The following is a 15688-nucleotide window of genomic DNA, read 5'->3' on the forward strand; positions in this document are numbered from 1 at the left end:
GGGAATGCTCTCATGAAATATGATGAACTTTCTCTGCACTCTATCGCCTGCATGCCAATGGAGCCATCAAACAAATGAATGGCTAACTTACACAACAACTAAAGAAAGGACACCAAGACAGTCTGCTAGTAGACTGGAACCACCATCTGACTAGGGCTGTATTAGCTACTAAACACTGCACTCCAGTGCAAGGGAAAGAGCATTGCAGTGCATGTTCAGAAATATCAAGCTTGAATGGGAGTGGACTAGGCAGTCATGTGTTTAGGCTGTGCCTGCAAAATCCCAATCTCAGGATACCAATCATTCTTTTTCTTTTTGCCCCTTGGAGTACACATCTCTGGGGTGGTTTATGGTTCCGGCTGCCACAGAACCCTGGACAGGGCCCCCTGACTCTACTCTGGATGTGATGCTTCCCCTGGGAACCTCCCTCCTATGGGATACCACAAGGGTGGGAGATGAAATCAAGGAGTACCAAGGAACATCTGATCTTTCCAATCAGGTGGGTGACATTATTAGATATGCTGAGTTCGTGCAGGATGTGACCTGCTTTCCTGGACTGGCTAACTAAGGCCAAAATGTCTAGGTCAAGCAACAAGGGCACTGGGTGCCCACAAAGGTAGCAGCATCAGCATGGGGACAGGCAGTCTGGGTTGCAATACCTGGGCAGCCAGCACCCCAAGTAGGAGACCAGAGCCTCTCTCGCCTCAGGAGGTTCATGGAGTGGGACAGGGTTAGGAACATTAATCCTTCCTCTTCTCATTCCTACAAAATCTTCTGCTGTGCCTGGTACAATACCACCCTGATAAAAATCAGTACAGCCATAGTAAGAGGAGGCAAACAAACAATGCTGGATTTGTCATCCCAGAATGAAGTTCCTCTTGTCCCACACTCCCATTGTAATGGTCTGGCTGATACACAACTACTCAGACTTTCCTCAAGCTATCAATGGATCAAATCACCAAGTGACTCCTTCCATATAGGTCCAGATGCAGGCATGCTCTGGAGTCTCCTGCTTTAATATTACCTACAATGTGACAGAAAAAGACCCCCATATAAGAATGGTTACTACTGATCTATATTGACATTTCAGATTTTGACATCCCACATATAACTTTTCTCTCTCTGCAACCACACGGCAAAGCAGGCTGACACTAAATATAACTGAACTAGTCAGCATTGTGAGAACAAAACCCTGACAAGTGTCACCTGCAACCCTCTGGCTTACATATTTCTCTGTAGACCCCAACGTGCCACAGAACATCTGCCTCCAGGGGAAGAATTTTGTTGCCTCAGAGTTCTAGGGCTCACTGTTCATGTCAGCAACCACACAGAGGGCTGGAAAGGACCCACTTTGCTAACATATCACAGAATGGCTCAGAGTATCCTCCTGGGAGAAAAACTAACTACTGGTTTCATTCTGCGGTCCAAATTCTAATACCAGGCATAGGTATATAGGCCCTAGAAAAAAATGGTATACAATCTGTCTCTAACCATGGCAGAAATAGCTAATGCTACTGCCCAAGCCATCCAAAAGCAACAAGACTCACTAAATTCACTAGTCAAGGTGGTAATAGATAACCAAATAGCCCTTGATTATCTGCTGGCAGAAAGGGTGGCGTTTGTGTTACTGCCAGCATTTCTTGCTGTGTATGTATCAACAATTTAGGGAATTTAAAAACTGAGCTGGTGAATATCCATGCTTAGGTGGGATGGTTATCAGCTTACATTCACAGTCCTCCCAGGTTCACTTTTTGACCTCTTTAGTTGGCTTAATCCAGATACTTGGGGTTCCTGGTTGAAGACCATCCTCCAGGGAGGCCTGATTGTCCTCCTGGGTCTGCCTCTTCCAATGACCTTGGTAAAGTGTTGTCTCCAAACAACAAGGAGGCTCTATGAGCAATACACATACACAGAGGTTGTTCAGGAACCCTGCTGGACCCAGTTCCACCTCCAAGTTTGGGGTGGGTGATGGTCCTACAGGATTTTAAATGTTTTATCTGCCACTTCATTGGCTGAGAAGGGTTTGAGGGCAGACTGTTAGTAAAGGTAGCCTTTTTTTTTCTTTTTTCTATTTTTCTGCTGAGGAAGATTTGCCCTGAGCTAATATCAGTTGTCAATCTTCCTCTTTTTGCTGAGGAAGATTCGCCCTGAACCAACATTCGCTGCCAATCTTCCTCTATTTTGTTTTTCAAATGTGAGCTGCCACCACAGCATGGCCACCAACAGATGAGTGGTGTAGGTCTGTGCTTGGGAACTGAACCCCGGCTGCTGAAGTGGAGCACTCCAAAGTTAACTACTAGATCACTGGGGCTGGCCCAGAAAGGCACTCTTTTGACCCCCAACTTGGGTGCATAAGAATGGGCCTTGGGCTTGGAACACCTCCATATCAAGAGATAAGTGCCCTCACAGCCTATGCTGAATTTATTGCTTTGTGTGGGAATATCTTTTCTATTTCAGACTTAATGTGTGTTCTTTTGTTCTGCTTAAGCATGTGCGTCATCACCTGGCCAACTCCACTACAAAATCTGTTCCCTGAGGGGAGGGTACAGAGTCATTAGTTCTGTGGCATCAGAAGGGTGCATGTAGGGCAACTGCCTCTGTTGACTGCTGGGAGGGACCTTCTGGTCATGGGGGACCCACATCTACTACTGAAGCTGATCTTGCTCTGTCCCTTCTCTCTGTGAGTAAAGCATTGTTCCATCTAGTGCTTGACTGTGTTGTGTTTTCTTTGGCAACTCTGATATTGAGATGCAGTGGGCAAAAATGTTCAAATTTCTACTTCTGGTCATAAGCAAGAGACATCATTTGCTTGACATATACAGAGCTAAAACGGTTTTTGCTCAACTTAAGAGAAACAGATATAAGATGAGTCAACACAAAGAAGGGGACATGAGGTGGACTAACCGAAAACAGATCCCACCCAAGCACTACAGAGATTGTGATATGAGGAATCAACTGTATGCAAGAAAGTAGATGAATAATTGTACACATAAGCTAAAAGCAAAAACAGTATAGAGCAATACTGACAAACTGGAAAAGACAGAGAAAGGCAATCTAATGTCATGAGCATAAATACAAAAAGAGATTAAAATATTTAGCTCAGAACACAGGAATTACCTTAGCTCTATCTAAATCAGACCTATTCTGTGTCACCCTCAATGACAGAACTAATCTTCAACTGACCACAATAAAATAAAACATATATAAATTGGCAGTATTATAAAAATAAGTTTGTCTTCTTTAGGACGGTAGACTAGGTTATAACCTCTAAAATTCTAAAATCAAGACAGAAGGCATATCAAATCATAAAATTGTACACCTCAAACTAATACAATGTTATATGTGAATTATATCTCAATGAAACTGGAAGAAAAATGCAATTGATAATGAAAATGTAATCTTAAAAAAAAAAAAACACAGGAATTTTATCAGCTCATTTGAAAAGGTACAGGATGAATCTGAAGGCAGAGGCCACGGCCCATAGAATGAGCAGTTTCAACCAGATGACTAAAATGAGAAAAAGCATATGACTACAGTCCTCAGAGAAAAAAGTACAAGGAGATTAGAGTGGGAGTGACAAAAAGGAAAGTTTAGAAGGTATTATTTAATATTTACATTCTTTTCTAAATAAAGTAATTGGAGATTGTAGAGAGGTTTACAAAATTATTCTACTGAAAACAGTACTCCTTGTATGATTTTACCAACAATGTACAAGAGAAATCTGCTATTCCCTTTATCTGGACACAGGATTTCTACAAACACACACACTTTAATGATTTATTTTAAAATGATGGTTGTTTATCTTTTGGTAAGCCACATGAAATAGGTATTTTTCTCAGAATCTGTGATGATATAAAACTTCTGTTAAAACTAGTTATTGCTATTTAAAATCAGTAGAATATTCTGTTGGGAATGTAGGGGGAGAAAAAAAACTGGTGTGGTAGTATGGGGAATAAAAATGCAGGACTTTAAATTTATTCCTACTAAAAAGTTTGTCCTGTTGGATTTAGCAGTGTGTTTATGCATGCATGAGGGCTCATTGTATAATTCTATATTCTCTCACACTGTAGTAAAATTTAATTGGATAAGCCTGAGATGAGGCTTAGATGTGAAGGTCCCCAATTTCACATGAGGATTAGACTCAAAAAGAAACAAGCTTGGGATTTATTAATGTGGAGAAAAGGAAAAGGATTTTAATTGTTAGGGAAGATAAATATTAAAAACAAAAATTCACTATGTACTAATTGGATGTTCCTTCAAATGAAGTGGAGGAGAAAGAGCTCCTTTTAATCATCAACTAAAAATTAGTAATAGTGAAGTTGAGCAACCAACTTGTGATGGTCTTCCTACACTCTGAACTCTCTCTTACAGCAAAAATGGCCTGTAAAATTCCCTTGGGACATTTTATTATAATTTATGTAATTTTGTGGTTTTCAAAATATCTTTGATAATACTCAGCATAGTGCTATTTAAAAAAGTAAATACTCTAAAGGCCGATAATGGTAAAATATAGAAAATAAGTCTGAGAATATTAGCAAATTTGCCTTATTTCTATATTTGTGAACATCTGGCAATCAACTTAAAGAAAGTCAGGCCACTCAATATAAAAGTTTCAGTAATTTATCATTCCCACCCTTGGTTATTTTGAGGATTACTTATTCGGGACTCAGTAATGTGGGATTCCTTTTAAAGTCAGAGCCTTTTCTAAGTGGGTAGAAGTAGAAATAGATTTTTAGATCAAATATTCCAGAATCCAACAAATCTTTCCAATTCTGATAAAACACTGTACTATGATATGACCCTAGAGAGTTCAAAACAAGAAAGCTTATTTAATTTTTATATATTAAGAGAAACAGGAATCTCTTTTGATTCCAAACTACAAAAAGATTATAATTAGCTTTTGGGGATACTATATTCTCTTAAAACTTTAGATGTACCAGGTTGCCAATCTTGGTTTAAGACAGCATTACAACTAAGTAAGACGGGGTTTTCACACATGGGCCAATGTCTCAAGTTTCATCATGGCCATTAAGTGAACAGTTATTTAGCTGTATCATCTTAAATTTTCATATTACAACTCTTTAAAAATCAACTATTGCCACCTTAATTCCTGGCATTCTAGTATTGAGACAAGCATATTTTCTATCAAAGCCTGGAACAGAGTAACTTACCCTGTCATGAAGAGTCCAGCCAACATATTTTAGGTAACTGTCATTTAGGAAGGCATCACTATACATTTTCATCCATACTCCAATTTCTTCAATACAAATGGCTCTAATCTCAGCAATAGCATCACTAGAGGAGGAAGAAAAAAAACGAGAGAGCGACAAACCTCTGATTAATATCCAAAGCTAGAATGTACTTTATACTCATTTTCAGCAAGCAATAAATATTGATATCATTCCTAATACTGTATTTGTATCTGCACTCTCAAAGGCCTCCAACTTGACTATCTTCTGTTTTTTATATGGCTTCTGTAAAATAAAAACTAATAATACTAAGCTTAAAAAAAAACCTTTCTGGAAATGATCTTATTTTGACTCAATTGCTCTATTTTCATTAAGACCAGTAAACGGCATTTGGAGCTTTCTGAAAGTGTCACATCTATTATGGAGTCAACAAACATGTTAAATCTTCTGAGGAAACCAGAGTACCAACAACCAAATATACCATAATGTAGAACTCAAAAAATTGTTTCTCTAAATAACTGTAAATCTTTCTAAGCTGGCATACATCTAATGAATTAAAAAATTTTTATAACCAAGACACAAGTCAGTATCTATGAGGCAAAACTGGAAAAGCCAATATCATTTGAAAATGTATGACAGTTTACAAAATCCAAAATCTTGAAGTAATTGCACAGGGAAGAAGAATAATTCATTTAGTCACAATGGGAACAATCTTGGTGACTACACTGCAAAGTGGTGGCAGAACCAACCCCAATAGTCAGGTTTCCATGCCAAGATAACCTTTTCACCTCACCATAAGCATCCAATACAACCCTCCTGAAATGATTTTCCTACTCTAAAATCTGTGAGGCAGGAACAAATACAATGTTAATATTTTTACCTTATCTTTCAACAGGTTATTAGCTCTAGCTAAAAAAAACCCTAACAAATTATATTAAATATAATAAGGTGAACCCTTTCTTTTGTAGCTTAATCTTCAAGGTTTCTGATTTACCATACATGAATAAGTTAAAATTTTATATAATTTTTAATTCTCCAATTTACACATGGCAATCACCTGTCAATTAATTAATTAATCTGGTAAGAATTTAGCTGAAATCTTAATGTTAATTAAGGAATTTTCTTACTTGCACTTTTGTGACAAAATGGGTGCTAGTATTCTAATATTTCATTCTCTGCTCTAATTAATCTCAGCTCCTTCTAAGACCATGTCACTACTTAAGAATAAAAATGGACTATAATTAGTTTTCGGGTGGTGAACAAGATGTAATGTGCACAGAATTCGAAATATGATGTACATCCGAAAATAAATTAATTAAAAAAAAATGTGAGAAACTTTCTCTTTCAAAGCCATACTTCCAATCACAATCTTTAGCTTTCCTATCTTTTTTGTTAATATTTTTTCCTCATGGAGAGATTCTATAGCATAGAGGCTAATAGTACAGGCTCTAGAGCAAGACATCCTGAGTTCAAACCCTGGCTCTCCTATTTACCTGCTGTGCTACTATTATGTTCACTAATTAAGCATCATCAATCTAGATATTTACAGGCAATAGAGTATAAAAGTAGCTTTACTAGAGCTGTGAAAGGATGTTCTTAGACCTTTATAATATTTGAACATGAATGGTTCAGGGATATTTTCTTTTTGCTAAATATAAAAAATTTCAGACAAAGTTATAGAGGACAATATAATGAATATCTGTGTATCCAGTGCTCAATTAACAAATAAAATATTATAATTAAAACTTTCTGTATACCTCTGTTGGAATTCCCTCCCCCAAAGTAAATGACTATCCCTGATTCAATAACTATCATTCCCACCTGTATCTTTATGCTTTAACTTTGTTAAATATGTATTGTTTTACATATTTTAAAGTTTACATAAATAATATCCTGTACGTATCTTCTCCACCTTGCTTTATCCACAAACTATATTTTGCAATTTATACATACTAATTCATATAGCTCCAACTCATGTTCACTGTTCCCTTCTATAGTTATATTACAAATTATTTGTACATTCTCTCACTGGCAGACATTTAGGTTGTTTCCAAGTTTTTGCTTTTATTAACAATGAATGCCATGAACATTCCTGTACATGTCTCCTTGTGCACATGTGAGAGAGTTTTCCTAGGGCAATGTTTTTCAAACAGTGCACTGCTACCTATCAGCACATTATGAAATAAATTTAGTGAGTGGCAACAAAAACAAAGCATTTAAGATTGGAAATAATAAAAGGTTTCACATGTGGTAAGGCAAGTAAGTATTTTTTCTTGCAACTACTGTGTACCTGATGTAAGACATGGTCAACTAACTCTGTAAGACAGTTTTTATACCTAGAAGTGAAATTACTGGGTGAGAAGGAATACACATCTTCAGCTTTATGAAATATTAACAAATTTCTCATAAATTAGTGCTTCATATCCTTGCCTGACACTTGGTATTGTTCTACTATTTACTGTAAGATTCCATCTCTGCAAGTTCATATACTTGGTCTTCTACTGGGTTGTCCAAATAAAAACAAAAGATAACAATAGTAAAAATAAAACAGTCCCCCTCCAAAAACAAAACAGAACCACAAAACACTCAAATCCTATCATTTTAGCTCTCTCAGTCCTAGCAAGTAGTCATCCCCCAGAGACCCATTATACTTATTCTCTGCTCTATTACTACCCTTGCAAAAATCAATCCTGAAACAGAAACTAGGCTAAATGTTTTACTATACAATCTCAGGAAAGCAGGCTGAGGACAAAAACGAATAGGTATGGTATGCTGATTAAAACCATCATGACTACTAAATATGGTAACTTCACATATACACAAAGCTCAACCATTCTTCCATTCACTACCATAGGTATTACCATTACCAAACCATTACTACTGTTACTGAGATTATAGGTGGCTAATTCCCAAGGCTAGAAAATACAGAGCCTTGTTCAAAATCTTTTTCATGATCATTTTTATGTCTAAGCCTCATTTCTCAGGCCTTTTTGTCTTGCCAATTAGATTCCTAAAAGTGTACATTTTTGCAACATAGCTCCTCTCAGTATGCACTACTAACATTTTGATACAGCTTATGTTCCTAGGATTCCATTCCTTTCTTACTTCAGATGACAGTTTAACCACACCCCCTTTAACTTTAAAAATTCAAATATCCTTTCTAGAATTACAATTTGATTACGTGTGGTCAGACAGCCTATTCTATTATTATTAAAAGTTCCTAGGTGATTTGTCTCCTATTTGGGTTCTAGAGCTCCAATCCACTTGCCTGCTGATACCACCCTGCTAGATTTATTCTCTACACATAATTATAATATGTAATCACAGACTATACAGTAAAATTAGAACTCCTATGTGGTGGTATTAAAATACGTCCACAAATTGTTTGTTAAAGCTCCCTTCGGTGGAGAAAAATTCCTCTTTTCTAGAATGTGGGTATACTTAGTAACTTGTTTCTAACAAATATATTGTGGTGGAAATGATGAATTTTGACTCCCAAGGCTAGGTCCAGAAGACCTTGTGACTTCTGCTTTGTTCTCTTTCTTGGATCACTCTCTCTGAGCCAACTGCCATGTCTCAAGGATATTCTAGCGGCCCTATAGAGAACTCCACGTGATGAGTTACTGGGGTCTTCTGCCACCAGCCATGTAAGCCATATTAGAAGCAGATACTACAACTCCAGTAAAGCCTTCAAATGACTGCAGCATCAACCAAAGTCCTGACTGAAATCTGATGAGAGAACTTAGACCAGAACTACCTAGCTAGGCTGCTCCCAAATTCCTGACCCATTGAAACTATGAGATAATATATGTTTGTTGTTTTACGCTGACAAGGTTTAGGGTAAATTGTTGGCAAAAGATAACTAATATTATTAGTTTTTATTATTATTAAAAGCCCCTACCAATCTAGCCATAACCAATCTTCTTCTAGTCTGATCCATAAATGAGTTCTTTTTAGTCCAAACAGCTCGAGTGCATCAGCATCTTTATGTCTGTGGTCACCCCTATGCCTGCAATGCCCTCATTCTACCCTGATTACTCTTTCAAGCTCCAGTGAAGTCTCAGTTCTTTCATGATTCTTGTCACAGGCTCTTACTACCAGATATAGCTTTCTTGCCCCCTCTAGGAACTTACTTTCTATTTAAGTAGATGAAGTATTTAAGTAGATGAAGTATAAAATAAAAATTAGTGCGTTTCTAAATATTCCCTGATTTGATCACAATGTATCTTTTGATATACAGATATTTTTCTCATGCATAAGAGACCTCCAATCCTTGCTTTTCATATTAAATTTCTTTTAAAACTCTTAATCTCAATTTCCAATAGCCTCCTCCATTTAGAAAGGTAATGTTTAGCTTCAGGTGTTTGGAAGTTTCCACAGCAAAGATTAAAGCAGGGAACAAAATAGTAAGACAAGAGGAAAGGTATAAGACAATTATAAGATGGAATAATTTTCATAACATTCTGGTATTGAGGCCTTGACATGAACAACTAAAAATGAAGTCAGGATACTCTTTACTTGCGAACTCAAAGAAAGAAAAAGAAAAACTAGAAAAGAATAATTCTCAAGAAATTAATCCTTTGTTTTAACTCTGTTTTACAGTATAAAAGAATGATTATGTTCATTTCTATGAAAAACTTATCTAATTTACTGATCTTCACAGTTAATACGTCTTTTTTTTTAGGAGACAGGACCCTTACAAATTTAATATCTGGACTTAAGTTTTCATTTAGGATTACTTACTTGGCAGAGAGAACTCAAATTATTTCTGCTATTTCACCCCACCCCAACTCTCCTCCCTCTGGTAACCACCTGAAACTAACAGGATATTTATGTCAATTAAACTTCAGTAAAAATTAAAAATTATTTTCTGCTTATAACAAAATAAAATTTAAGTCTAGTGAATTTTAATTAAATGTTTCCTGCACTACCCTTACAGATGCTTTCCCAGTAAGGAAGTTGATATATTAAAATGATGGCAATATAAATTTCAGAGAATAAGTCTTGGCTAGTGTGGACGTTTTAACACTTAACAATTATCTCTCACATACAAGGAATCTGATGAGATCTCTGGAGTGAGAAAAAATTACGAGTGCCAAGAAGGTCTGTGTCTAAATTGTAGTATGCAATGAATTTACATCGCAACCAATTCTATCACTAATGTTTGGGTTAAAAAAAAAAATCACGTTTTTCAAAACAGAACTATAGAGAATTTTTTTTGAAATAGCCTAAGGGAGAAAGGAACAGCTGAACGAGTTACTGAAAAGTCATACTGTATCCTTCATTAGACTGTGAACAAGAACTTGAGAAGAGAGGTCATAACTTACAGAAAGATGATTAAAACACATATTATCTTAGAGCATGTTAAATGTTAGTAAAGGGCAGTATAGGAAACACAGAAGTATGTAAAATAATGTAGGGGAGTAGAAGGGGGCAAGGAAGGCTTCTGAGAGCAGACCTACAGAACTGAAACACTGCTAATTAAATCCAAATCTTTCATTTTATTGTTTCAGGATGACCAGAGTTATTTAAAATATATTAGAAATGTAATAAGTTTATTAAAGTGGAAATATTTTCATCTCATTTTTGTTGTATTATCCATTGTGAAAATAGTGACAAAATACATAGACAGGCTTGCATCACTAAGAGTCTCATATAGAGCAGGTGACACGGCTCTCTGCACTATGCTTAATATTTTACTATTAACAATTTTAGGCATAAATAAGATTAAAAGCTGAATGTCAAGGATACATTAACTTTTGAAGAAAAATATCTTTAATTAATATTCATATTTTAATTAACTATCAACCTGACCCACAGGTTAGGTCAAAGATAAAATGTTAGGAACTAAGAAGATTAAAATAATAGAAAGACAATTTGCTCAGAACAAATCATATTATGATATTATATAAAAACAGCTTTGAAAACGTGATTCTGAAATGCTTCACTGTAGTATAAAGATGAAAGACTCAACTAGAAAATAAAAGACATCCACTTTTCACATCCTCAAAATTGCTGAAATCTTTCCTCTGTTATCTCTTCTTTAATTAAATTTGTTGTTATGCCCTAATAATTTTTTAATTCTTTTACCATCACTAAAATAACAGTCTTTTCATTTCAGCTGCTTTTAAGACTTTCTCAGAACTGACCTTTGACGTTTTTGCATTTTGACTACGGTTATATCTAGATGCAGAATATTTTTGTTAACCTACTCAACACTCAATAAATCTTTCCAATCTGAAGATTATATATTTTTAACCAATTTTGTAAAAATAGCAGTTCTCTCATTACCACTACTTCCTTCCAATATTTCTCTCTTCTTTTGAAATCCTACATAAAGGACTTATGAAGCCTCTCAAACTATCCCCCATGTATCAGAAATGTTGTTCCATATCTTCTATCCCTTTATACTGTGCCTGGATAAATTCCTCAGTATTATACTCTAATTCACTAATTGTCTCTTCAACAGTCTAAAGTATATCTTGATCACTAAATACATATCTATGTATATCTTTTTCATATAGAGTATTTTAAACTGCATTTTTATATCCACTTGTTCTTACTATATGCCATTTATTTTTTGAAGGAACTGGGTCATTTGGTCTGTACAACTTCCCACATTCTGGACTAAAATGACACCAAGAGGATTCAGTCAGACAAAATGCTCTTCTCTTTCCGTATTTCCTATAAACTAGTACCTAGATCTAGCAGTGTGTAGATTAATATTCAATTTTTATTTGAAGCTGAGGGAGCAGGTGAGATGTAAAGCATCAACCTGAAGTGCCATGTCTGCATAGCACCTTCTATTTCCAGTATGTACATGCAGTAAGATCTCCCCTTAATAAAGCAGATTAAGCGATACTTCGGGAAACTCAACGATAGGTATCCATGATCACTTTGGCAGGCTGGTCACACACTCAACTATATTTGCAATCCTGTTTTGACCAGGTTAGATTTTAATGTATTGAAAGTAAAGTGTGATAGATCTAACACTAGTTTATGCAAGATCTGATTAAACAGAAAACAAATCAATAGGGTAACAGCAGGAAATTCAGGAATTGTCGTTTCTATGAGATTAATAGGTTGAAAGCTTTGCCAAGACTTGATGAAGGTGAGTCACCAAAATAAAAGCTATATTATTTTGGTGTTGAAGATTAAGGTAAAATCATAAAAAATAATATGGATTCTACACTCAAGTTTGCGTGGCTGAGCCAAGATGCACAGGGTTTATTCTCCCACTTGAAACAAACTGCACAAAATATATAAAATAATGTTTTTTAGATGTTGGATATTAGGCAAAGCAAGACAACAATCTGTGAGAGAGGGATAACAAATAAGGTGAGCCTTAAGATTGCCCCAGATTGCTGCCTGCCAGGCAGCAGCATAGGCAGGGGAACCTAGGCAGAGTTGAGGGGAAAGATCTGGGACTCCAGAGGACAAATAGCTAGATTTTATAAGGCATAGTACCAGAGTGAAGAGACGCACAGAGTGCGCAAGCTCTGGAGACCTGATGAAAGACCCTATCTACTCTTCAGCTCAGTACTAGACAGCATATACATATGAACAAATCAACCAAGGCTGGGGAAGAAATGGAAAACACAGAGAGAGCAATCTCTGGAGTAAACAAAGGTCTGGGAATACTCTATGTCCCAATGAGCCAGAGCAGAAAAGGCTTGTAATTCACAGGGCATCAAGTAGAGTACAAAGAATGGTATTATCCTGGTACTGAAGGAAAATTACCCTTAGACTAAATGTTGCTTTAGTCCCCTTAACAAACCTTAAAAACAAGTCTTGAAAGGATCACACATAATTATGTTCCAGAAAAACTGGACAAATATTTATAAGAATATAAAATTACCTAACACCCAACAAAGCAAAACCCATAATGCTTGGTATCCAAAGGAGTAGGAAAATGACCCATAGTAAGGAGAAAAATCAATCAATACAAACAGAACCAGAAATGACACAGATGATAAAACTAGTAAATTAGGACATTAAAACAGTTGTTATAGCAAATATGTATGTTCAAGAGGCTAAAGAAGAGCATGGAAGAGAGAAAAGAAACATGAAGAAAATAATACCAAAGAACATCCTAACAAGATTGGTCAAAACTAGTAGTAAAGAGAAAAATCTTAAATGCAACCAGAACAAAAAGATAAATTAACTACAAAGGATACACGATAAGAATGACAGCAGACTTCTTTTTAGTTGGAAGCAAGGGCAAACCAGAAGTAGTGGATCAATTCCTTTAAAGTATTGAAAAAAACAAGAATGTCAACTTAGAATTTCAAACTAAGAGAAAATACCTTTCAAAAATGAAGGTGAGGCAATGGGACACTATACTGGTTGGAAAGTTCTCTTCCCTCAAAACAACTAAAAAGACAAAAACGATCATTTCAGTTTTCTGAAAAATCAACCAAAAAAAGTGAGATGCATCTATTCATAAAAAGCTGCTAAACTTTTTGTTGAAACAGTGGAAACCTATGGCATTTTGGCATGGAACTAACCCCTTCAAACATCCTAAAACCCAGAGCAACAGATGTGGTAGACTTAACAGAGCTGAGACACCCATGAAAACCACCAATTTTAATGCTGAAGGAGCTAACTTGATTGGGAGCCCAGTGTTAAATACCTAAATCCAGGGAAGATACCAATAAAAAAGAGCAAACTCTAAACAAAATGAATGGGGAAGACCAAAGTCCTGCTGGCCGAAAGCTGCAGACCCACTTGGGTTGGCCCAAGCACATAGGTGGACTAGCCAAAAATACAACACAGAGATCCTGGAAATGAGTCATAGAGTAACTAGACAAAGCTTCCCACAGATAAATGGCTGGCTAGGAGGTTGTGTGCAAATGCAAGAGTAACCTGAGCAGAATCATGTTCTCCACACATCACTGGCTGACAGGGAGGCTGTGCAGAAAGCACCAAATAAAAAGTCCCAAGAGTGCCAGGGCCAACGTAAAATAAAATCCAGGACAGACTTCAAATTTGTTTGAACTCTGAATGTACTTCTCCTTCATTCACATTCAGAGCCATCTGCAGAGGGTGGAAACCTTATTGGTGCTTTGTTAAAAGTTCTGACCAGTCACTGGTTGACCATGAAACCATGTGGCCATAACAGGAATCCCTTTGGAATATGCAAAAAAAAAAAATTCCCCGAAAAACTACTGAGCAGAGACGTCAGTGACCATACAGAGCAGGAGAGACAAATTCCTAAGATTAAATCCAAGTAAATTATTAAAAAACAAAACACCCAATAACACAACAAACTTCAGGGACAAGAAAATAAGAATTAAATTTGCTACAGTATATTATGTTAAATGGGTAGTTTTTGACAAAAAAATTACGAGACATGCACAGTAAAAGAAAGTATTGCCAATACTCAGGAATTAAAACAGTCAAAAGAAACTATCTTTGGGTGGGCCCAGCTGTTAAATTTAGCAAAATATTTAAATCAGATCCAATAAATATAATCAATGGATTAAAAGAAACCATATTTAAAGAACTCAACCAACAGTATATCCTGATAAAGAAATAAAAACTATAAAAATAGGACCAACTAAAAACTACAATAACTGAAATAAAAAAACTCATGTTTCAGGAGCATATTTGACTTGGAAGAAGAAACACTGAATGCGAAGATAGGTAACTAGAAATGATCTACAAAATAGAGATAAAAAAATTGAAGAGAGAGAAACAAAGCTCAAGAAACCTGTAGAACAGTATCATATTTAGCAGCATATGCATTAAAGGAGTCTAAACAAAAAGAAATGGGTAAAAAATATTTGAAGAATCAGTGGTTAAAAGCTTCTGAAATTTGATGAAAAATATTAATCTACGGACCCAAAAAGGCCAACAAAATCATGGTAGGACAAACACAAAGAAGTCTACACCTAGACACTAATAAGGAAACTGTTGAAAGCCAAAGAAAAAGGGAAAAAAAAACCCTCCTGAAAGCAAAAAATAAAAACTGACTCAGTGTACAGGGGAACAACTGGATTAACTACTGGTTTTTAACCAGAAAGAATGAAGTCCAGTAGGTGGTAAAATAACACTGAAAGTGTCGTAAGCAAAAAATAAAACTGTCTACCAAGAATTCTATACCCAGCAAAACTACCTTCCAAAAACGAAGTTTAAATAATGACGTTTCCAGATAAAAAAAAAAGGACTAAGAGAATTTGCTGCTAGTAAACTTGCCTTTAAAAAGGGTAAAGGAAGTCCTTCAAACTGAAAGGAGTTAACACTATACAATAACTCAGCGAACCCTTCAGAGAAAATGAAGAGTCCTGGAAATATTAACAAGAGGGTAAATATAGAGGATGGCATAAAATTTCTTTTCTCCTCTTAATTTCATTAAAGTCATAAGACTGTATATACCAATAATGGTTAACATAGTATTGTTGGGTTAATAAGAAACACAGATAAAATACATACAACAATAACAGCACAAAGGAAGGACAAGAAAGTGGAGCTATACTAGAGCAAAGATGTGATATCTT

The 15688-nt window shown here is 35.9% G+C and overlaps 1 protein-coding gene across 7 annotated transcripts in view; it reads right to left on the reverse strand.

Moving 5' to 3' along the window:
• Positions 1–15688, reverse strand: part of STAG1 (STAG1 cohesin complex component) — a 371021-nt gene that overhangs the window by 119510 nt on the left and 235823 nt on the right. For all 7 annotated transcript variants that reach the window (XM_070238181.1, XM_023620972.2, XM_070238185.1 and 4 more), the window contains one exon: positions 5172–5295. In XM_070238181.1, the coding sequence (XP_070094282.1) occupies positions 5172–5295 (124 nt within the window). The remainder of the gene's footprint in view (positions 1–5171; positions 5296–15688) is intronic.

The sequence above is a fragment of the Equus caballus genome, chromosome 16 (assembly GCF_041296265.1).
Source record: "Equus caballus isolate H_3958 breed thoroughbred chromosome 16, TB-T2T, whole genome shotgun sequence".
NCBI lineage: Eukaryota > Metazoa > Chordata > Mammalia > Perissodactyla > Equidae > Equus > Equus caballus.